At 39.6% G+C, this 23537-nt stretch overlaps 1 protein-coding gene across 5 annotated transcripts in view; it reads left to right on the top strand.

Annotated features, from left to right (window-relative positions):
• Positions 1–23537, top strand: part of arhgap32b (Rho GTPase activating protein 32b) — a 114962-nt gene that overhangs the window by 54495 nt on the left and 36930 nt on the right. For 4 of the 5 annotated variants that reach the window (XM_034311020.2, XM_026938380.3, XM_026938381.3 and 1 more), the window contains exons 5-7: positions 251–335; positions 18592–18678; positions 22972–23109. In XM_034311020.2, coding sequence (XP_034166911.2) covers positions 251–335; positions 18592–18678; positions 22972–23109 — 310 coding nt within the window. Of the gene's footprint in view, positions 1–250; positions 336–13508; positions 14122–18591; positions 18679–22971; positions 23110–23537 lie in introns of those variants that run through there. The other variant, XM_026938382.3, reaches the window with a different exon arrangement.

A 23537-nucleotide genomic window follows, 5' to 3' on the forward strand; every position in this document is an offset into this window, starting at 1 on the left:
GGCCAAATTTAAGATCAAGCAATGATTAGTGCTGTAGCTAGTCACAGCAGTGCCGGTATTCAGTATAAGCGTACTTTTGCTTGTATAGGATAATATGATACAATACGCCGTATCATTACATCCCTACTCCTCCAAGATTTTACTTTAGACATATCTTATTCCATCCAAATGGTACTTTTGACACAAGCTGCTTTCTAACAGAGTCTGTACTCACCAAAAACTTTCCCTGCATGTTTTTTTTTTCTTTCAGATTGTCATTCACCAAGGGCCACTTCCCAAAGTTAGCCGAATGTGCGCATTTCCACTATGAAAACGTGGACTTTGGGAGCATACAGGTAAGATGTTCAGTTTGTTGCTACAGAAACACAGTGACTCAGCCTGCAGTGAGCAGTGAGTTTAGCATGTGCTTTCGTGTTGTATGTGCATTAAAAGGTTAAGATTTAATGCAGGAACGAATGGAGCGTTGGTGTGTTTCTTACAGAGACAGCTGGCTGCCGATGAAGTGGAAAGCAGTGACAGATATAATTAACATGCCTCAAAAACGAGCAATAAAGCTCTGCTCCAGCTGTTTCTTCTTCCTCTTTGTGCAATGGTGGAGATTTGGGTATCGTTCTAGTGTCTAGTTCTATCATATTCGTGCGTATGAAAGTAAATGAGTAAGTGTTTTACATGCCTATTACATTCTGATTTATCAAGACACATTAGATAAATGTGCTTTATTTGGTTTATGCCTTTATTATTTTATTTTCTTGATTCAGCAGGGTTTACTGTTACTTTTTTACTCAGGATGAGAATAGTCGTCTTTACAAGCTCACAGTCCTGCAGGATGCACTTGAATAGCACTCTTCACTTTCAGTGTTTCACAATTCCTATTCCTAAATCCTGCTCATTTTACATTTCTCTTATTATAGCCTGTAGCATTGGGGTATAGAAAACGACTAAAAGGATTTGGTAGCTTGTGAATGGAGTCTTGTTGCGTGGAGACAGAAGTGCGGTGAGATGGAGGACTCTGTGGTCCGTGGGCTCTTGTGTTACGGATTAGAGCTGATAATGAAGTACACACCGTAAGAGATAATAGATGGGGAAGCTCAGGGTGGGAACGAAGCGGGGGCTTTCTGCTTAGAATACTAATCCTGAACAAAGAAGCTCAGACCAACTAGTCTGGATGCCCAAACACCTACTTATTATCACAGGGTGCGTCATTAGTATGTTTGTACCTGCTTGTGGTTTAATCTTAAAATTACACATACAACTTGAATGAAAATGTGAAAAAGATCAAATATATGGGTAAATATATATATATATATATATATATATATATATATATATATATATATATATATATATATTTGGGTTTTAGTGATGTGGAATGTTGGGAAAGTGTGTTAATTGTCTTAGTTTTCTGGTCCAAAATATTTATACGTGAATTCAAAATCATAACTTTTTGTCAGATTTGTACATTTGTGACATTTCATATGTAGTTCATGCTTCATGTGTCAATAAGAGACAATAAATCAGAGGTGTTTAACTGCAGTTTTGAAGGTCCAGCTATATACATTTCATTGCTTACAAAGGTCTTGGTAAGCAACCTACAAGACTGACAATAGTAGTTACCTTTTTATGCTTAACCATTAGTGATTGGTTTATGGCTCTAAATAAAAAAATTCAAAGTGGTTATATTTTGTTTCACACTAGTGTTTCACAAGACATCTATTATAAACTCTAAGAATAAACACATACACCTACTCAGTTAATTCATTTTAAAACATTCTTTATCTGTGAAAGTCAGTGAAAACTTTCCTTTCTCAATGAGCTGTCTTCAGCTGAATAATTGACATAAACTCATACAATCGGTCGCAAAGAGCCGCAACAGAGGATCTGCTACAGAACCCACGAAGCTTGGAGTTGAACTACAGCCATTTTTTTCCGTCCATTGATACGTAATGCTACAATATTTTTCAAGTGCTTGGTTCACATCCGGACCACAGTCCACTAGTTAATCCCTGGTTTAGAGAAATATTTTAAACATTTGTGTAGCGATTGTGTGCTTTGGCAGTGTAGCAAGTGATTCATAAATATACATGGAAATTATATGATTATAAACTGGGATTTGTAATTGCAGCCTAAATATTATAAAGGCTGCGTAGATGTAATATGTCCGTTACTCTCAAAATACAGTTGCACATTTATTAGTTGTCTTGCGATTTATAAAAGCGTTTATTTTACATGTATATACAATTATTTTTGACAGGATATTAACTCCACAGTGTGTCCCATGACTGTGTTTGGCCTCTGATAGTGTCAAGTGTCAAATCTTTTTTTCCCTCCTGTTGTGGTTTAAACCTCAACCTCTTAGAATTGGATGGGGGTCTTCACTGTTATCCTCAAAAGGCCGGTGTGGCTGCAGGGATTTGTTCCAGCCAGGCAGGAGCCTCTCCTGAATCCACATATTTGATCAGTTGAGTCTTTAAACGACTGTTAGGTGTGGCTCCTATTTGGCTGGAATTGAAATCTGCAAATAAAGCTGAAGACCCTTGATGCAGGGAGTCCGGAGTTCACCTGATGTCATATCTCTTTGGCCTTGTCTGTTCGCAACAAATGTGGAGGTGAAGCTGCGGAAAGCAGGGGCATATGTGCTACATTTTTTTTCTTTATTTTTTCATGTAGCTCGAATGGAAATTTTGAGGCAAGTTTCATGGCTGACTAGAGCCCGTAGTCAGCCAAGTCCAAGTAAACAAGGCGCATGAGAGTATTGGGACTAACTTTTACTTCCTTCATGACACTTCGACTCATGTGATATCAGGGCAGCTCAATGTGCTTCTAGGAGAGCAGTAACTCTACTTTTCCATTTATGTGCACAGATGTCAGTGTTTGTGCAGTTTGACTTGTGATCTGATGATGATACTGTAGGTACCACTCAAGATCCAATTCTAGCCTGAGATAAACAAATTATGAAGCTTAGCAGTACAGCTTGGATTTTCTTGTAGATACATCTGTGAATGTGCTTGAAGTTTGTGAAATATTTAAATTGAAAATTTCTCTGTAGTTATGAGCTTGATGAATGAAGCAAATACATGCCTCCAGTAGATGGCAGTAGTTGATTGTTCTTGCCAGTGGGCAGCAAAAGCAGTAGGGTATCACAGTGACAGAACATGACGTAAAGCCTTCCCTTTGCTGCTTGGTAATCGGCTCATAATCATGGTTTATTCACAAAACACACTCCAGATTCAAGCAGGGTGTAAATGGCGCTCAGAACAAACAAGTTCCTGTGCATCGTGCGCTGTTAGCGTGGGTCTCTGTTTGCTGCTCTGTATTTCTGCTCACACACTGCATGTTGTCCTTCTCAGAGTGGTTTATGAATGGTTTGTAATTACAGGCCTGAACCAAGTGTTATTGTGTTGATTTGGGCTGAGATGCAGCCAGAGGCGTTCACACTGCGCACTACACACTTAGCCTGAACTGTATGAATAAAGTAAATTTGTTATCCTAGAAGTCTCTTGGATCTTATTAAAATGCCTATTGGGCTATTAGCTCTCGAATTTGTCTTCATCTTCCGCTAAATGCTAAATCAGTGGACATTTTCATAGCTGCTTTGACCTGTCCAGGCAGTGTATGCTGAAATACTTTTAATGAACTCTAAAACAACATTCTGCCCCAAATCCCAGCTGAAAAGCGCAGAGCGGAAAGCTTTTCTCGTGACTATGCAGTCACGGATTAGGATTGAATTTCCGCTCCTCGAAAAAAGCAGACTGTGTGTGCACTCTGGAGCTTGCTTTGCATTTCACGTATCAATGGACAGTGGACGTGGGGGGTTTTATTGTCTCTGGCTTTGCCATTGCACACAATGAAAGACTTGTGCTGCAGATCTTTCTGGAGCCGTCACTGGAAGCATGTGGCATGGTACCTGGCACTGCACAAGACCACAATGAGTCAAAGACTAAAGCGCTACTCAGATTTAGTTACAGCCAATCCTGAAATTGCCAACTGCAGAAAATAGACAGGCTGTGGCAGGGTGTGTGTTTACCCCCCTTGGACTGGGTGTTCTAAGCCCTCATTGACTGTTAAACCAAAGGAAATAGTTTCCATGGATTCCCCTCCTGGCCTGCTGAGTGAGTGAGTGAGTGAGTGAGTGAGTGAGTGAGAGGATCCAGTTGCTGTGAGGGTTTTACAGTGGCTATGACTGTGCTGTTACTGGGCCACGTGCTGTTCCTGCCCCCATATCACTCCGATCTCAAATGGCACTCCAGCTCCAGCACTCTTCCCCTGGATACACACCTCCTGAACACACAGTTTACTGCACACCCTCAGTGCCAGACCCTCAGTGCCCCCGAATGGATGTTCTTACATCTGAACTTTGAACGTTACAGTGTATACAATATGTAAGCCACTCTGTGGTACAAGAGACACTCTCCTAAACTTTGTCTTCTCGGACAAAAAAGGAATCAGTATATGTCGCTTTGTTGTATAAGTTGCATTTTAAAAATTCTTTGTAGTACTCTAAGATATCTATACAGTCTTGTTTAGTTTTTGTTCTATTAGTGTTGTTGTAGTTTAATATTCCAGGTGAGAACATGCTGTGTGCATTTTTACTGCCACGTCTCACCAGAGTTACGTTTTTGCTTTCTTCTATTTGTAAGTTTGAGGTTTGTTTCATTACACTATTGGCTGTAAGTTCATCCTTATGAAGACGTGATTATATAGAAATGTTTACCAATGGAGCCTTGCAATTCATTTTATAAGTAGCGTTCCTCTGACCACTATAATGCTTAATAATGCATAGCATGTGCGTTAACTCGGCTAGTTGTGTTCCCATGAGGCTTATGGCAGTGTACCATCCCATAGCACAAATCCCCACTAGCGTTAATCTAATCGTAGTGCCCTCCTCTCATGGTTTGTATGTTCAGTAGTTTTAGGTTAAGATAATGTGCTTATTGAACATCTCAATTCCAGATTTAGTCTATTTGCTGTTATAATAACCTCCACTCTTCTGGGAAGGCTTTCCACTAGATTTTGGAGCGTGGCTGTGGGAATTTGCCACTTACACTACAAGAGCATTAGTGAGGACAGGCGCTGATGTCAGGTGAGGAAGTCTGGCACACAGACGGCAGGTGTCCACATACTTTTGGCCATATAATGTACGGGTCACAGCATGTTACATTACATGTCTTTAGGTATGTATTTTATATGTCACTGTTGTTTATTTTTATGAATACTTCTATCCTGCTGAGTATTTTCAGTGGTCAGGGTGCTTTTTTCGACCTTTGCTAGGTTGCTCATCTAAGTTGCTTGTGTTGACAGTGGAGGAGTTTATAACTCGTTTTATATACTGGCTTTTGTGTTCATTACAGCTTGCTTATGTGCATGTGTAATATAGCCCAAAAAACATGCATCAGTCTTCTCAGATCTTTAGCTGTCACTGTGTCTGTCTCACTCCACATCTCCACATCTTTTATATGGCCTGTGAAGAGAGTCAACCACTTTCACCTCTCAGCTGTTGTAGACGGCATGTGGGCTCTTTAAGATATTAGACAGCCTGAAGAGAAGAGGCAGAGAGAGGCTGCCTCCACCCCAGGGGTCAGTATGTCTACTGTCAACCCCACACACATCAGTTTGACGTTAGAGTTGTAGTGCTATCTCAAGTGGAGCCACTTAGCAGCATCAGGCCAGTGTGCCACTCCAGTGAAGAAGGCCAGTTAACCTGGGAAAAAAAACCAGAAATGAAGATGTTGAAATGAAGATATCACCCTCCCATCCTCTGCCCGTTCTCACTGCAGGACAGGGAAGCCCGGTGTCTCCTCTCGGATTGGAATGGTCAGCTGTTTATTTTCAGGCCAGTATTAATGTGTTGATCTGCACCATCTGCTAGTCTTGGGCAGACTGTTGGAAACGGATACGGCTTCTGCACTGTTAATGTCGCTGCCCAGATTTATGAGGCAGAGGAAATATTTGGTTGAGTTCTGCCTCTAGTTGACTGATTGCCTTTATTATTCTGTCTTACTGAGATCCAAAATAAAGCTAACCTGCCCTGGTTTTTTGCTCTGTTGATTGCTTATGCTGTCATTTGGCTTTTCGGGTTGCTGAATATATTGCGTTCTTCCTCGCTCAGATTTTAACAGCTTTCACTGAATCCATATACATGCACACAAGTAGTACAATTGTTATCAGATTTTTGCTGTGTAAACAGTAGGCCATAATGTTTTATATCAGATTATAATAATATATTTGTGTGCAAGAGCCCAAATGCTGTCCCACATGCGATAAAACACCACAGCATGAAGAAAGGGAAAATTGTGTGTAATTTGTGGTCTTTAAAATCTCCTGATGCTATAATTGAAAAAAATTTTTTTTGAACATTTCTCTTTTTTTCACTTGGTAAACTGGGGTTAAATCATAATAAATTACATCACAAACTTTCTGAAAATATAACACAGAACAGTCCCAGTGTTACTCATATTTTAACCTAATATTACAATTCTCCTGTTGTTTCTTTTCTTTCTTTGAATGACAAATGAAAAGAAACTTTATTATATATATTTTTTATAAGGGTGGCCCAACTGTTTTTGTAACACACTCTGTTTTCATTATAACGAGGTGGACAAATTATTAATTCATTAGCTAGCTCTGTTGTGCTTGCCCTTGTTTTAGTTCTGCCAGGAATTTCATTCATTAAGCTATCATGTGGTAGCTAATGTATATTAAGCACAAAGTATGACAAGCTAGGTAATTGCTTTAATACAGAGTAATGAATTGTGTGAGTAGGTTCCTGAGTAGGGTACGATTCTCCCTAACCTCTTCTGATTAAGTCTTTGTGGGAGCATATCGTGTTTACGCCCCTGAAGAAAACGTAGCAAGTCTTTGGCTAACATTTGTCTATACTTGCATCACCCATGAGAGATGTTATTCAAGTCCGGCAGTGTGTTTATTTTTGCTTAACGTGATATTAGCAGATTGTTGTGACAGTCTTATGCTGCACTGTTCTGTATTTTTATTTTGTTTCATCACTGTTTCTTACATTTGCGTTACTGATTTGTAAACGTTTGTCTGTCATGTGTACAAGCTAATAATAGTTCCTACTAGGAGTGTTAACGATACATTGCGGTCATGATTTGATTGGAATTATGACACTGGCTTCATGATTTCTATTGAATTTGATTCGCAGAATATTTAGAACAAAATTTAAATGAAGAAAACATAAGACTGAAAAGACTCCTTTTTAAATTTCTGAATCATAAACAATGCAAAAGACTGTGCATTTTTGTCTGTAAAACTAAATACATCAAACTTTTCTAGGAGCAAAGGTTTAATATCGTAAACAAAATGTACTATATATTAAATACAAATAAATACATTTATAAATTCTCCCAAAAAAATTTTCTCCTTTCTGTTTTTTTAAAAATTATTTTGTATAAATAAAAATGTTATTTTAAAATCTAAAAAAATTAAAAGTGTTTTATTTTTGTAGATATTAAATAAAGTATCGAACTCTTTGTTTTTTTAGCAAACTTGTTAGCAAACCTGTATATCGTGATATATGGTGATGCATATTGCAAAAAATGTTTGAGAATCGCGATATGATATTTTATTAAGGAAGGAAAGGAAATACATTATAGGAGATAGATTACAGAATTAAATCACAGCTAATTAAATCACAGCTAAGAGACTATTTCATGGGCAGTTTAAGTGCAGTTATATGTGATTATCAGATTATTTTTTGCATATAAATGTATTTATTAATTTATTATTGATTTATTGGTTATAGGCTATCTGCCTTTAAACTTTACATTAGCCAGCACGGTTTTTCTTCTGCAGTCATTGTTCAGTGCTGAATGAGCACTGGTTTAGGTTTTATCCTGATATGTATTATCATGTTAGATATTAGTGCGCTTGGACTGATATTTCTTTGGGAGTCATTTGGGAATGCTGTTGTAGCGTCAGCATCCTCAGAGCGCAGACCCTGTAAGAACTGCTCGATGGTGAGCTGCCAGCTTTAGACTCAGTCTGAGCGTCTCAGCAGTGCTGCAGTGGGTGTGCATGTCTGCTCATGTGTACACTGTACATGTGCGCTCTGTGTACGTGCCGTAATGACATGGTGTCTCAGCTGGTGTAGTTCAGTGCTGATAGAGAAAACGAATGGCTGGGGGAGGGGTTTGAAGCTGCAGCTTCTTTGGTCCCACCTCTTTCTGTGTGCTTCTGTGCACATCAGCATTCTGTAAAGCTGCAAACAGGGCAGAGTCAGTGAATGCTTCCGTTGGGAACTAAATAAATATTTGAATTATCAGCAGTATGTGGGAAGTATATTACATTACATATCTGATTTTACTCTGTTTTTTCTGTTACTACCAATTTCTTTTAAGATCTGTAAAACCCCCATCCCTAGATGCCCGAATAATCACTGCTCATGTCCATCACAACCCCCCATTCAAGTGTGAGCAGTTCACCCAGCCTCTGGCTATTCCAACACATTTCCATTTCAGTTACACTAGAAAAAAGTAATTAAATGCATTTAAATGTGATGACTGTTATATTGCTAGAGACAGAATGTGCATTAGCAGTCATGCTACACTGTACTTTTGTACCACATAAAATTTTACATGTAGTCAAATTTGACCAGGCAAAATTTCATCTGATTTACTTGCACATGATGTGAAAATACGATGTCATTCGCGTGCATTTATTCTGAGGCATTTTCTACAAGTAGATTTTTAAAATCATTAAATGTTTTTACATATGTATTATGAATACTTAAACACTATCTGTTCAGTTTAACAGCTATAGTGAGCACTTGTACCGCAAACAATTAAAATCAGTCATGCAAATGATCCAAAATGAAAATTCTTGTCCAAATAAAGTTACTGGAGAATGGAGACTTCTTTCATAATTGTTAAATAACCATCTCCCTACAGAATGATTCACCATATCAAATATTTATTTTTAAATATCAAGTTTCTGCCTACAAGTCCATTTAAATTAGCTGTTACTATAGAAACGATAACATATTAGGAAGAGCATATTAACGTTAACCTGTGATTCATCTTGGTGTAATTAATCAACACCTTCTGAGCAGTCAGATTCAAGAATTCAACGTGTATTTGTGTGTATTTCACCTTTAACACTGTTCTGTAATGATACAAATCTGGAGCCTATAGATAACACATTTAAGGAGTAGTAATAACTCATCTGTCACTACATGCTAGGCTAATAACTCAGCTTCTCTCTAATGACTTACCTATTTCTAAAGGGAAACAGTGTTAGGGAGAGTGGAGGGACAGGACGATTTTAGCCCATCACATGACACAAAACTTATGCCTAATTTCAGTGTTTTTCCTGTCAAAATCATTTCCACTATAGCTTCTCACAACATTTATAACTATTTTCGTGTTTTGTTGCTATACAGAAAACTTCCAAGTGTTTTTTTTAAATAAAAAATGTTTTAGCGATTTAAAATGTTTGCTAATAAAAACAATATTTAATGTTTCTGTAATATTTTATATGCACTATATGGTCAAAAGTATGTGGACACATGACCATCACACCTGTATGTGTTCCTTCCCCAACTTTTGCCAGAAAGTTGGAAGCACACGGAATGTCTTTGTATGCCGTAGAGTTAAGATTTCCCTTCACTGGAACTAAAGGCATGGTGTGCCAAGGTTGAGTGGAAGAACTTGAGTGTCAGAGCCCTGACCTCAACCCCAGTGAACACCTTTGAGATGTACAGGAACACCGACTGCGCCCCAGACCTCCTCACCTGACATCAGCGCCTGACCTCACTAATGCTCTTGTAGCTGAAGTGGCAAATTCCCACACCCACGCTCCAAAATCTAGTGGACAGCCTTCCCAGAAGAGTGGAGGTTATTATAACAGTAGTAAAGGGACTAAATCTGGAATGGGATGTTCAGAAAGCACATTTGGATGTCATGGTCAGGTGACCACAAACCTTTTTAGGTTTAGCCATATTGTGTGTATTGACAAAACGTTTTCAGTTTAGCAGCTAAATTTTGTGTCAATATACATAAAATTTTACCAATAAATGTTTAAACCCAACTAATTTTTTTTTGTGAAAAATCAGCAAATTTTTGAAACACCTATATAACATTTATGGGTAATAAAGTGTAATATATTTGGTAAACAATTTATTCATTAAAGTTAACCTGAAAAGTTTTGTCCATATAGATAAAATATTACTGATATATGTAGTTTTTGTTGGCAAATGTATCAAACCACTAAAACATTTTTCACAAAAAATCACTTGGATGGGAACCTGGCTATTTTTCATCACTAAAACATTTTATCACTTGAATGGGAACTTAGCTACTAATGGATGAAAGTGTACTCTATACCTGTAATGCATACCCTTTTAGACCCTTTTTGTGCTCCTCTTTGCTTGTGCATCTCCTCTGTTCGGTATTATGCAAAGCTGTTGTTGCAGTAGCTTGTGTCTCCATCTGCTTGACCACCGCCTCCTCCACTCTCCACTGCATTTGACCTCCACTCTCTGCTGAGCTGCTTTAATGCATCCAGCTTTGCCATGCAGGTATTGTGTAGCTCTCTAAATGTGCCACATCGAAAGCGCCTGACACTAGCATGGCCTCCTTATTCAAATAAAGTGTGTAAAACAGTATAATATAGAGTATACGTGACTAGAAGTCCTGCTCATTTTGAAGTTTGAAACTGGGCTGCACTTCTAATAATAGAGCGATGCTGTATTTGATGTGTGCTAGCTGCTGAGCTGGATCTGCAGAGCAGGGCGTCAGGTTTTTCATTATGGCGGTGAAAATCTTCAGACAGATGAGACGTGGCCTACTTTATTACTAGCATTATTACTTCTTCTCACATAGGACCAAAAGAAATGGGTCATTTCTGCAGCACCATTAATCTTAGTTGCTTTGATGATTTTTAGAAATTGTAAGGTGTTCTTTCAGGGGTACACACCACTTCTTGAAAAGTTATCAGACTAAAAGCAACATCCATATTTTGTGAGTGACATTGTTAGTGTAGGTTTTTAAGCTATTTATAGTCTGTGTGAAGTCTAGCACAAAATTTACCAGCCATGTGTTATATGGTTATTCAAAATAAGCTGCTTCATCTCTTGTGTAGATTCAGTACTCAGATATATGATCATTCTTTGACTCTCCTTTTTTTAGTGAAATGATTTTCTCGTCTAAGCCATGTGGCTTTTTGTTGATACACACATGAACTAGGCCACTATTGGATTATTATTTTATGATGTTTGTAGTTGTTTGATTTCTTCTGATCCACTTTCTGAGCTTGGGCCCAATTTATAGGTCATCCATTCTACCAGTGCCAAAGAGATATCTCCAAAGGTCTACGTTCATGTATTTTTAACTATCCAATTTAAATGTGTTTAAATATAAATTATTTTCTATAATAAATATTTGACGTGACAAAATTACTTGAAATTACTTGACGTGACAGGTCTACAAAGGTTCACAAAAATAAACAACAAATTGCACAGAATTGACGGCTCTTTTACCCTCATCAAGAAATCCAGATTCTATGAAAATGCACATTTAAAATGTCTCCCAACTTTACATGCACCTCCCCCTTGCGCCTGTATTTGCATAATGAAAACTGATTGGCTTTTGGATTATATGATGCAAGAACATTTGAATGTGATGTGTTCAACACTAATTCAGATTAGATTTCAGCTTCTGTTTTATAAAAGAATGGGACTAAACAGCTGCAGTAACAATTTTAAAACTTTGTTTAAAACATATTTTTTAATTAATGGGATTTAATTGTAAAAAAATAAATATGTTCATGTTCAAGTTTAGGATGGAAAAACCTAATGCATTATGTTTGATTCCTTATTCTTGAGTGTCTCTGTATTCTACTTTTTTCCTCTGCGCACCACACACTAACTTGGCCAGTGAGCAAGCCTTTACAGGTTTAAGATGTGTTTGTTAAAGCAGAATCTTCCAGTTTCTCTTTGCAGAGTGCGTAGGAGAAGTGTGTTTTTTATCATAAGACAGCTACCAAACGGGGACATTGAAGGGTCACACGTGCTTCCTTTGAGAAACATGAAGGCAGTCAATAACATCTTTTTGAGCTGCTCCTATGCTGCGTCAAAGACCAGCGTAACACACTCTGAGGAATGCACTGTCCGCCCTCTTCCGCACACATGAGCTCACAGACACCCACGATTGGCTAGTGTGATTGACAGGAGAGAGAGTGTACCATCCCTCCCACCCAGGGAGCATGGCCAATTTTGCTCTCTTGGCTTCCAGCCAGTGACGGCTGTGGCATCTTTGTGGCATCATTCATTAGGTATAAATGTTTATTACATCTCATGTAGTATAAGCTGTATTTTATAATAATAGTCTACTTTATTATGCAGTCTGTTGAATGTATTGTTTGACACACAGACATATCAAATGTGAGCTTTGTACACGCCATATTGTTACAGCTCTACAAACCTGCCTTGGCTAATAGATTACATTCGGTCTACAGGGAAAAAATTCTGTAAATTTTGGCTGAGATCCTGTTAGAAGATTTCACAGAGTGACTTAATTCTGATGGTTCAGTAATAGTCATTACATAGCGTATACAAACGTTCCTCTGTGGATTGATTAATCTCCATGTGTCCTTTGGAGATGTTATTAAAGCCTACAATAAAATCTCTGTATTTGATCATTGTTTTCTTTAGCAGTCTTTTGCAAACTGTGTGTCATATGAACTTGATTAAGGAACGGTTATGTCAGTTTTGAGATCATCTTCGCTTTTGTGGTCTCGGAGCACTTGCTTTGACCTGCATTACTGAAACCATAGTGATATAAGAAGTGTACTCATATACTGTATATTTCTGACACCACAACATGGACATGGTGGTGTTTTTTTTTCTCCACAGTAACAGTTTCTCAGGAAAGATTTCTCACTTGTGCGCTGGATTCTTGGCTCCTTCTCGCCTTCCGTGTGGCTGCTCTGTGTCTTGAGGCTCCTCCAGGAAAGTCTTTATAATCGTCCTCAGATGTGATGGCATGCCATTGCAGCTGTGGCAAATTTTATTCCTCCATGGGCTGTGTGTTTTAACACTCCTAACACAGCCATTGCCTTGGGTTCATCTCTCATCTAAAGCCATGTGCTCTCTAGAGAAGATTGACCGTTCTGCTTTGGGATTGCATGATTAGCTCGGAGATGTCCATACAGCCAGCTGGATCAATCTTATACAGGCCAGATTAAAAAAAATAAAATAAAATTAAATAAAAAAACAAACCCAATGGAAAACAGCATGAATTGGTTTATGAGTAATCTAGAAGTCCTCTGCTCTTGATATTACTGTTTATTGGCTTGAGTATGGGCAGTGCATTCTTATTTTCTTTTTTTTTTTTTGTCTTCCTGCCCAAGCACCTATTGTCCCTTGCAGTCTCACCTTCTCCCAGCATTTGTCTCTGTCAGAGTGTTCCTGACGTCTGGCCCATACTAATCCCTGAGGGGGAAAAGAGCGCACAAGGGCACGTGCTGGAGAAGCAGTCTGGGCCGTTGCAACGGCAGCCCCCTCCTTCCACCATTGCCTTTTGGTGTACTAGTTCCCTGCTTTGTCCCATGGACTGTACCAATGAGAGTATGTAGGGGGAGGAGGGTGCACAGAGGGAAAGGCAGGAGGGAATTAGAGCATGTGCTGCTAAAAGGATATTCCAGATTGGTACACAGAGCAGAACCGCTCTTATTCATCATTCTCCGTTCAGTCGTACCTCTGTTAGTCTGCAAAATGGGCATCTGGTTTCCTCCCATGCTGAAGAAACAGGACTTGGAGTGACAGCATGGTGCATCAGGAGGGCGATGAGAAAAACAAAACGGTAGAGCTGAGAAACCACAGCAGTCTTGCAGAATCCATTAAAAGCCGCCCGGTCATCATTCTGCTGTGTGCGTTTGTATGAATGCGTCAGTGGGAGGAGCGAAGTCTTACTACCGTGTCAGGACAGAGCACTAGAGAGGCAGCACCGCTGATATCTGCTGAGTGGAACAGCAAGTGTGTGTCTCCCACAAACCACACTCCTGCTGAGTGATGGAGATGGAAGGCGGGCTGAGGGGGAGGAAGCATTAAGGAGGAACAAAAGACTGGCTTAACCATCTTAACCGGTGCAGACGGGATGCTGCGTCTCTGTGAGTCCCTCCTGTCTCTCTTTGCTTTCCCCTGTTTATTCACTCCTCTTACTGCTCTCGATTTCTTCTCCTTTCACTTATAGTCTGTTCTAAACCTTGTACCTAAAGGCCACAGATGTTTGGCTGTTGTTTCACACCAAGGGAGCTAATCAATGAGTTTTGCTTCTGCAGTTAACTTGGAGATCTATACTTCACCTGTTTTCTGCAAGTGGATCTTTGCATGCTTTCACATCTTTTAGATTTGTTCATTTGAAGTTTTTCTATCTGTCCTGCAAAGTCCATAACCACAGAATAGTCCTTCTGATGATACCACATGAGAGGGATGGACAATTCTTAAAATTATTACCCAGGCACAAGAATGCTCTAACATTGTTGTCCAGAATATTGAACAATAATAACTAATAAAAAAATAATTCTTACTATCAGACAGAATGGGGCCAGGTGTTTAATGATTTTTTTAATGCTATCCAAAAGTACAATATTTTCAATTTTCATTACTAGCAATGCCAGTAAAACTATTGTGTGGTCATGGGGAAAGTATTTTTATTTAGACACAGCACCTAACAGCCGGGATAGGTTCACGGCTTGCAGAGGGATGTTTCTCCGTGCTCTGTCTGCAGCAAGTGTGTCAGTGCACTGTGGTTTAGCAGCAGTCGTATTGAGCTGTTCTGGATAAATAGGTCATTCATTCTCATTGCCTAGAGTTTTTTGGAAGAGTCACTCTGGCCCATAAGCAGTGTGATGAGTACTGCAGCTCAGCTGGCCAGAAGTGCAGCTTCACTAATGAGCCCGGTGAAAAACCACTTCACATTCTCGGCCACACTGTCTGTGATCTCTCCTTTAACTGTTCAGCCTCATTTTCCCATGAATATGCCAACAGCTCAACCTTCTGTTGTACGCAGCATAGGAACTGACTGCTTTACCTGCGTTTTTACTATTATTTTATATTTATTTATTTTTAACCTTTTTACAAGCAGTGTAAAAAAAGTAGCAAGCAGAAATGAATGTGGAAAGAAAGAACATGCAAGAACAATTCAAAAAAGAAAGAAAGAGCATGCTAGAAAGAAAGAAAGAAAGAAAGAAGAAAGAACATGTTAAAGAATGAAAGAAAGAACATGCTAGACAGAGAGAGGGGAAGAAACAAAGAAAGAAAGAAAGAACATGCTAGACAGAGAGAAGAAAGAAAGAAAGAAAGAACATGCAAAAGCCAAGAAAGAAAGAATGAAAGAACATGCTAGAAAGAAAGAAAGAAAGAAAGAATCATGCAGGAGAAAGGAAAACATGAATAAATGCAAAAGAAAAAAAGAAAGAAATGTGAAAGGAAGGACATGTGAAAGAAAGAAGAAAGAAAGAAGAAAGAAAGAAAAAGAAATGGAAAAAACATGCAAAGGAAAGAAACTGGAGCTGATGTCATAGTAAAAGGAGCTGATTTCTTTGTAAAAGGAGCTGAATTTGTAGTAAGAGGAGCTGAATTTGTAGTAAGAGGAGCTGAATTTGTAGTAAAAGGAGCTGATTTCGTAGTAAGAGGAGCTGAATTTGTAGTAAGAGGAGCTGAATTTGTAGTAAGAGGAGCTGGATTTGTAGTAAGAGGAGCTGATTTCGTAGTAAAAGGAGCTGATTTCGTAGTAAGAGGAGCTGGATTTGTAGTAAGAGGAGCTGATTTCGTAGTAAGAGGAGCTGATTTCGTAGTAAGAGGAGCTTATTTTGTAGTAAGAGGAGCTGATTTCGTAGTAAGAGGCGCTGATTTTGTAGTAAGAAGAGCGGATTGTCTTTGTGCTGCTGCTGTTATTATTATTATGTGCTGAAAATGCCTGTAGGGTTTAATAGATTTACACAGATCTGGTTCAAATAAACAATCCCACTCGAGCTCCTCCATCCTTGAAGAAGTAAGCATTAACTCAAGGATGGTCTATCTCAGGATTTATAGCCTGCTATATTTGTGTTGCTCTGAGCAGTCAGGCTTCATTTACTCTCTGTGTTTAAAAACCCACACTGTGCACTTTTCTTGACCTTTACAAAAAATCATTTAGAAAGTTTTGGTAGTTTTTGTCCCAAAATCAGTTATTATTCATTTTACAGGATGATTTTTCTGCTGTCCTATAAAATTAAAGTTGGATGCTGTTGATAAATGGGCATTTACGTCTGATATATGTACATTTTCTCTCTTCTGATTGGCTGATCTCTTCACAGGACAGAAGTTAGGTTTATCCATCGTGAGCTAGCTCTCAAAGGTGTTAAAATTCAGGCTGCAATGTGAAGACTCCTTTACTCATGACTTTCTTGAATGTAACTGGGTCGACCCAGCTGCTGTACACTATAGAATGAAATAACTCCTGGTGATCTGACTGCAGCCTGAAAACAGCTAGCTAATTAACCTGCGCACCCCCCACACACACACTTATTTACATCATGTACACAGGAAATGAGATCCGATCATGACTTGCAGAGTACAGACGATGGGACTGCATATAAATAGTGAGTGTGAGCACAAGCACAAGATTGGATCCCTCATTACCCGAGTATTAATATCCAGATAGAGATCACACTGGAAAGTAAGGTTAAAGTGAGCTCTTCTTGTCTAATCTTAGAGATTCCGTTTGTTTCTGGAGCATTCGACACCTGCCAAAGCGTCTGTCTCAGTGTTAACTGAAATAAATAAATGCAAATAAAAAAGTCTTGTGAAATATATTAAAGAGCTGCTGCTAAATGCCGCACCAAACCAGATGACACAAAGCCAGGTTCCTATTTGCTTACTCATGTTGAGGTTGATTTAGAAAGCCATCATTGTTTGTAGAGTAGCAGAGCATAATGGAGCGTGTGTGTGTGTGTGTGTGTGTGTGTGTGTGTGTGTGTGTGTGTGCGCATATAAATGCATGCTACTCTCTGAGGTGCTTCCCAATCTTTTATTGTCAGCAACACCATCTGAGGCTCAGCAGTAATGATGTGTCAATCACAGAGTGATTCACAGCAGGCAGAGGAGAGACGTGACTGACACACACACACATACATACACTCACACACACACAGACATATACAGACAGTCAGAAGAAGAACCCATAAACTCCAGTCACTATGTATATAATTTGTTCCAAGGCATAAAAGTGCATTTGAAAGAAAAAAAAAGACTTTGCAAGGGACATAAAGTGTGCAGAGATCTCCTTTATGCTATGATGAAACATCTCTGTCATAATGGGTGTGGCTTTGAGGGTGACTCCGACCCCTGACCCCCAACCCCCCTTCCACAGCACACGAGGGCTGAAAGGTTTAAAGAAGATGAAACTTGTCTAAATCATATAGAAGGCAATGGCCTTCACACGTATCAGATCTCAGGCCAGTTGAACACCAGTGGGAGATTTTGGAGCGATGCGTTTTGGAGTGATGTGACGGCGTCCTCCATCACCATCATCGAAACTTTGAGTTTTGGAAGAATAGTGTTTATCTCTCCAATACAGTTCCAGAGACGTGTAGAATTGGTGCCAAGATGAATTGAAACTGTTTGGGTGGCTCATGGTGGCACAACACCTTACTAACACACTTTGTGTTGTTTTTTTTCCTTTAAATTGTCACTCGTGTATGTTTATATTTTGCTGAAATAACACATGATGGTGAAATGGTTTTGGTTTCATTTATGGTCACATAAATAAACAGCAATGAAATTCTTGTTGTCCAAGTGCTAGCATTGCTGTCACATGCAAGAGACACAAGTGATTTTTCACCTGCTGTACGAAAAGCCTCCGTAAGCCACAATTCTGACCTTTTCATATAGGAAGCAGCGAGAGAAATTTGTCATCTGTAAAGCCCAACATCTATTCTGGCATTTACTTCTATAGCCACTCAAGACTGTTGTCAGTTGACATAAGCGTACGGTGCACATGGAAAATGTAATATCATGCATAATGTGATTTCAGTAACTGACCTTTATTTACACATGTTTCTGCTTTCGAATCCCATCGCATCAGCCAGAAACAGAAAGAAAGAGATTTGAAAGAGACAGCTGGTGCCATGTCATTCCAAATTATGATTATGATAAACAATTAACAATGTCTTTAATTGGGGCATCTAACATACTATTTGCTTTATTTGTGAACTAGGTTCATATACTGAAGCCCATGCACCTGTGAATTGGTTGCATTTCGTTATGAATGACACACTCCAGATGATTTGATTTGTGTGCATTTAGAGATGTCATCTCGGTAGAATAGCAGCAATCTCCTGCTGTGCCAGTTTAACACACTGCTGCAGTAATCCCATTTATCTTCATCTATTATTCATAGTGTGTAGGCAAAATGCTCAGCTGGTGACAAATCATCCAAGACCTCCTCAGCTAACCTTGTAGCACCCAACTGAAGTGCTGTGAATGATGCCTTAGCAAAGGACTTGATGATGTGAAACTGCTAATGTGTCTTAAATGTAATAATATCTGACTGCCTTATTTACATCTCTGTCTCTTTGACTTTGTGTGTCTTTCAGTTGAGCCTTGCTGAAGAGCAGAGTGAAGTAAGCCGGAATGGCCTGGAGTCGAAAGAGCTCGTGTACCTGGTTCACATCTACTGTCAGGTGTGGCACTTTTTTGGCACTTACTGGATAAGACTGCCGTCCATGAGATGATAAATGATAATTGCGTACACAAACACCTGGATGACTACATTGTCTACATTAGTGCTACATTGTACTAATCACTGCGACCATTAACGGAAAGTCTGAATACTGTATTTGATGACAGAGTGGTGTGCTGCGGTCCGGCTTGAAGAGGAGTTACTGTTAGCATGTCCTAAAATGTCTTATTCCTCTTATAACATAACAATTTACCAATGAATACTATTCTTCTTTATTAAAGAATGAAGTCATATAGCCATCCATGGCCTGGAGTCCAAGAAAGCAAAAATTGTCTGTGCTCTCAGGGAAGAAAGGGTGGCAGATTCTCTCTCTCCAATCACAGCAACAGTAGCCAGTCATGGACGTTTGTGAGCTCGTGCATGAGGAAGCAGGTGGATAGCATTACCTCCATCAGAGCCCAAAAGAAAAACAAGACTCAAAAAGGAGACACTCTGAGAGTAGAAGTGATATTAACACAGAAACTTGGCTCAAACAGCATAAAGATCCCTGAAACACAAGAAGCACTGGTGTATGAATTCTGTTAGAAGAAAACTGTCAGGAAAACAGAATGATAAATGAGTCTGAGAACATGGGAACAAGCGAGTGCCAAATAAATGATCCAGGAAAGGTTAGAAATTCATGCCTGAATTGGCAATCAAATGAATGTGTAGCTAATTACAAATCATAAGCAGGAGTATAAAAACAAGGTGATGATTTTCTCTGCAGTCTTTCCACAGCCAGGAACATCATAGCACACTCAACTGCTTCTTGAGTGGTCTAGTTGGTGACTCAATCAGGAATACAACCTTGGTTATTTGGTTTACTGTTGCTCTCGAGTGGGACAACAGAAAACATTCGCCTTCACGATCGAGATCACGAGTGCCACACCAACTCATGGCTGGGAGTCCAAGGGAGAAAAATTGGCCACATTCTCCATGTTCCCTCTTGCCTGAGGTGTGACACTAACCAGTCATGGGCATCTGTGAGCTCATGTGTGTGGAAGAAGGCAGTTAATGCTTTCCTTCAAGTTTGTTCAGCTACCTTGTGAAGTGGCATGAGCAGCAGTTTGAAAATATGCAGTGGTTTCATGTGTTTCGGAGGACACACATGCTAATGCTAGCTTTCACCTTCTCCAGTTGGTAGCTATCACATGATAGGGGAGAACTAGCTAGTGGGTGTGAGAAATGGGGCTAAAACAATTGCTTGACTGTTAGTATCTCTGCAACCTTTCACACATTTGATGGGTTCATCAAATTTATGGTAGTCCCCAGTTTAAGCTCAAGTTCAAAAGCCTACTTCACACCCAATGTTCTCGGGACAGGCATCGGAATCACTGCCATCCGGACTGGAAGAACAGTTACTGAAGATGAATGAATGAATGAATGATGGTCATTGTGAAGAAGAACAGTGGATGGTTTTATTTCCTTGATTCAACAGATTTTCAAAGATTTTCTGTAGTTTTGCAAGACAGACCTCTAGAGAATCTGGTATGTTTTATCAATATGTGTGTTCACCTACGTTCACAGAAAACAATGTAATTTGACATGGCAGATGACCAACCACAGCCCTTTTATCGCAGGCTTTTTACACACACTGCTAACTGCTTCAGACAAAGCTCTAATAACTATTAAGGACAAGATTCTGTGACTATATCTTGCTCTAAAAAGCTCATTATGTCATAGTGTTCAACACTATGTTTTTCCCTTGGAAACAGACAAGTGAAAGTGCATACTGCCAGTCAGACTGCAGTCTTCAAGATCCTGAAGATTGTGGCCAGAAAAGTGGACAAAAATATCTGATGCTTTGCATCCTGTAGGCGGACTGTTTGAGGCTGAGACTAGCTATTCTGTGCCCTGTGTCCTCTTCCAAAGGAAACTCATCATTGTCTCTCATCATGGACTTGTGATACCAATGATATGCTTTTCAAACTGTAATTTAAACAAGGTTTTTTTTGTCATAGTATTGCTGTTATGATTCTGCAAACATGGTCAATATCTCTGAAAAAAAAGAGTTTTTTTCACAGAAAAACAGTGAATAACATAGAAAGCTTGGAGGGACTTTTAAAGGGATCCTGCTCATGCACTTGCCTGAATAATGGCAACTCTCATCCTGATCATGTGGAAAAATGTGGCTTTGTGTGTGTGTGTGTGTGTGTGTGTGTGTGTGTGTATGGAAATTTCCCATTCCCCTACTCCTGTGTGAGAGGAGTACCAAATCCACAGGCCTGCTCCTTCTGCAAAAAAACAGTGGTGTGGAATTAATCCAGAGAAAGCGCAGACACACATGCATAGATCGCTTTAGTTCCACACTCTCTTAAAGAAGGAGTCCCAAACAATGGCAGCTCCAGACGTTCCATATGAAATGAAATGGGAGCAGGAGAATAAAGCACCACAGGCTGCACTCCCTTGTTTATTTTCCCAATGGCTTCACCAGTCCCTCAGCCATGGCTCTGGTTCAGAGAGATTTTTGAAAGCCGTATCAAAGGCACTGAGTTTTCATCTTGGATTAGAGCTCTGTGGGTTGGACAATGAGGTGAGAAAAAGGAACAAAATATCAGAGTGGTCCTAATTTGGCAAAATAGGCTCATAGTTTGGTGATGCAGCATGTTTTTAGAGTTCCTCTATAATATCCACTTCTCTCTACCAAGCTAATGTTGACATGTTGGTGTCTTTTGTGAAATAAGAAGGCATGAAGGTTGTGAGCTAAAGGGCTCGGAAAGAGGGTTGTTAAAGCCACTTTCTTGGCAGCGCTCGCTCTGTGGGTGTGCTGGCGTACAGGATAGACAGCTTTATGGTGCACTCGGAGTCAGGCTCCAGAAACCTGCCACTATGATGGATGTCCCACAGAGGACACATCGCATCACGTGTGGAATGGGGAACAGAAGTAACATCCCACCATAACACAGCAAGCAGGATGACCGTTTCACATCCTGCTGCTTATCAGGAGAGCTAGTACTAATGTTAACAGTTAATAAAAGTCAAGCTTAATAGTTCCATGTCAAATTCACATTTTATTTCTCAGGTTGAAACTACTGATTGCTCATCTCGTCTGTTCATTTTTTTAAATATGTGAATTGGGATCCATTATGGAGGCTTTTGGGGATGCTCAGAACAGACAATGATATTACAATGGTTTCTCCCTTAATAGCCATACAGTTATTTGAGGTATGTTGGTGGGGGGTGTGACTGTGAAGCTTGTGTGAAAGATTTATAGGACGTCTGTTAACAGTAACTGGACTCCAGCGCTAAAGTGAAGCAGAACCTGTGATGATTTAGAACTCCACATTTCATCTCAATTTCTGCTGCTCAAAATGACAAGACATTACTTTTATTGATGTTGCATTGTACCATTTATGGTGCATATTGATGTTTAATGTCCCTGGAAATAAGGCAGTGCGAAAATGGTCTACTATATTTTCTAGCCTGTTTTCTGGCCATTTAAATTATCTTAATATTAATATGCACGTTTATTAGGGTTATACAGTAAGGTTATTTAAAACACATGGCTGCTTTCACAATAATTATTATCCTAGTGGCATTGATCAAGCAAGCAAAACCTGCATATAGTGATTTGAAAGGTTTAAACGTTACACATTGCTACATAATGATTTCTTCCAGGCCTGACAAAGGAATTAAGATCAGAACTGTACAAAAACTCGGGAAGCCATTCAGCACTAAAGTATGGCAACTTTGAAAAAGGAAAACTTCAAAGAATGTTGATGTGAATTATATAACAAAGTTATGTTTTTTTTTTTTTTTTTTTTTTTTTTTTGTCGACTCTGTAAGACATTCATTCATTCCTCAGTAAACTCTTCATCCTGTTCAGGGTCATGGTTGATCCCAGGAACACTGAGATAGTCCTTGCTGCAGAAGCATAAGTCCAAGGGGTGGAGCTGGGTCTGATCCAGGTCCTCCTATAAGCCTAAGCGTAACCCCTAACCACATTTATGTTGCCTGAAACACACTCCACCCCCTGGACTTTTGGCTTGACTCCACCCGAGTATGAGTTTCTGGATCAGGTCTAACACCATCATTCTGTATGTTTTTTTTCCCTCATCATAACCACAATCTGTGTGCTGGTTATTGCAATGGGAGGAACTTAGGATGACAGATGGTTGTTATGGCATCTGTAATGTGTGTGATGTGTGGTCAGTGCATTGTCCTGCTCCGCACTAAGCCTGTTTGTGTGAGCAGTGTATGTGAAGTGTACCAGTCTGTCTTCCTGTTTGAGTAATCTTCTCTTACCACTCCACAGGGACGAAGCTGGATGGTGAGGCGCAGCTATGAAGACTTCCGTGTCCTGGACAAACACCTCCATCTGTGTATCTATGACCGGCGCTTTTCCCAGCTCCCAGAGCTGCCTCGATATGACAGCTTGAGGGAGAGAGCAGAGGTAGGGCACTTGACACACTACCTATGCTCTGCATTGCCTTTACAACTGTTCTTGGTTTTTAAGACTAATGGTCAGTCGTTTGCAATCCTACATGGCCTGAGTCACCTTCGGAGCTCTGTATGTTTATATGTCCATATGTTTAATAGCATCTGATGGTTAGCTGTAGAGGCAGTCAGATGTTCTTCTACAGTGTGGGATTTCTTTTTTTTTTTCATTTTCTAGAGTGGTATACTTGAGGTGTGGCATATTTTCTCAGCTCCATCAGCCTGCTTTGAGTGGTGTGGATGTTAATACAGCCCATTATGGGTAGCAATAATGGAAAGCTCTTTGTTTCTCTGTTGATAAGTGGACACACTCCTGTGTGTTGCTCTGTTCCACCATTACACAAGCTCCCCATCAGTCTTTTAGGATGGTTTCAAATCATGGCT

The sequence above is a fragment of the Pangasianodon hypophthalmus genome, chromosome 15, assembly GCF_027358585.1.
Source record: "Pangasianodon hypophthalmus isolate fPanHyp1 chromosome 15, fPanHyp1.pri, whole genome shotgun sequence".
Taxonomy (NCBI): domain Eukaryota; kingdom Metazoa; phylum Chordata; class Actinopteri; order Siluriformes; family Pangasiidae; genus Pangasianodon; species Pangasianodon hypophthalmus.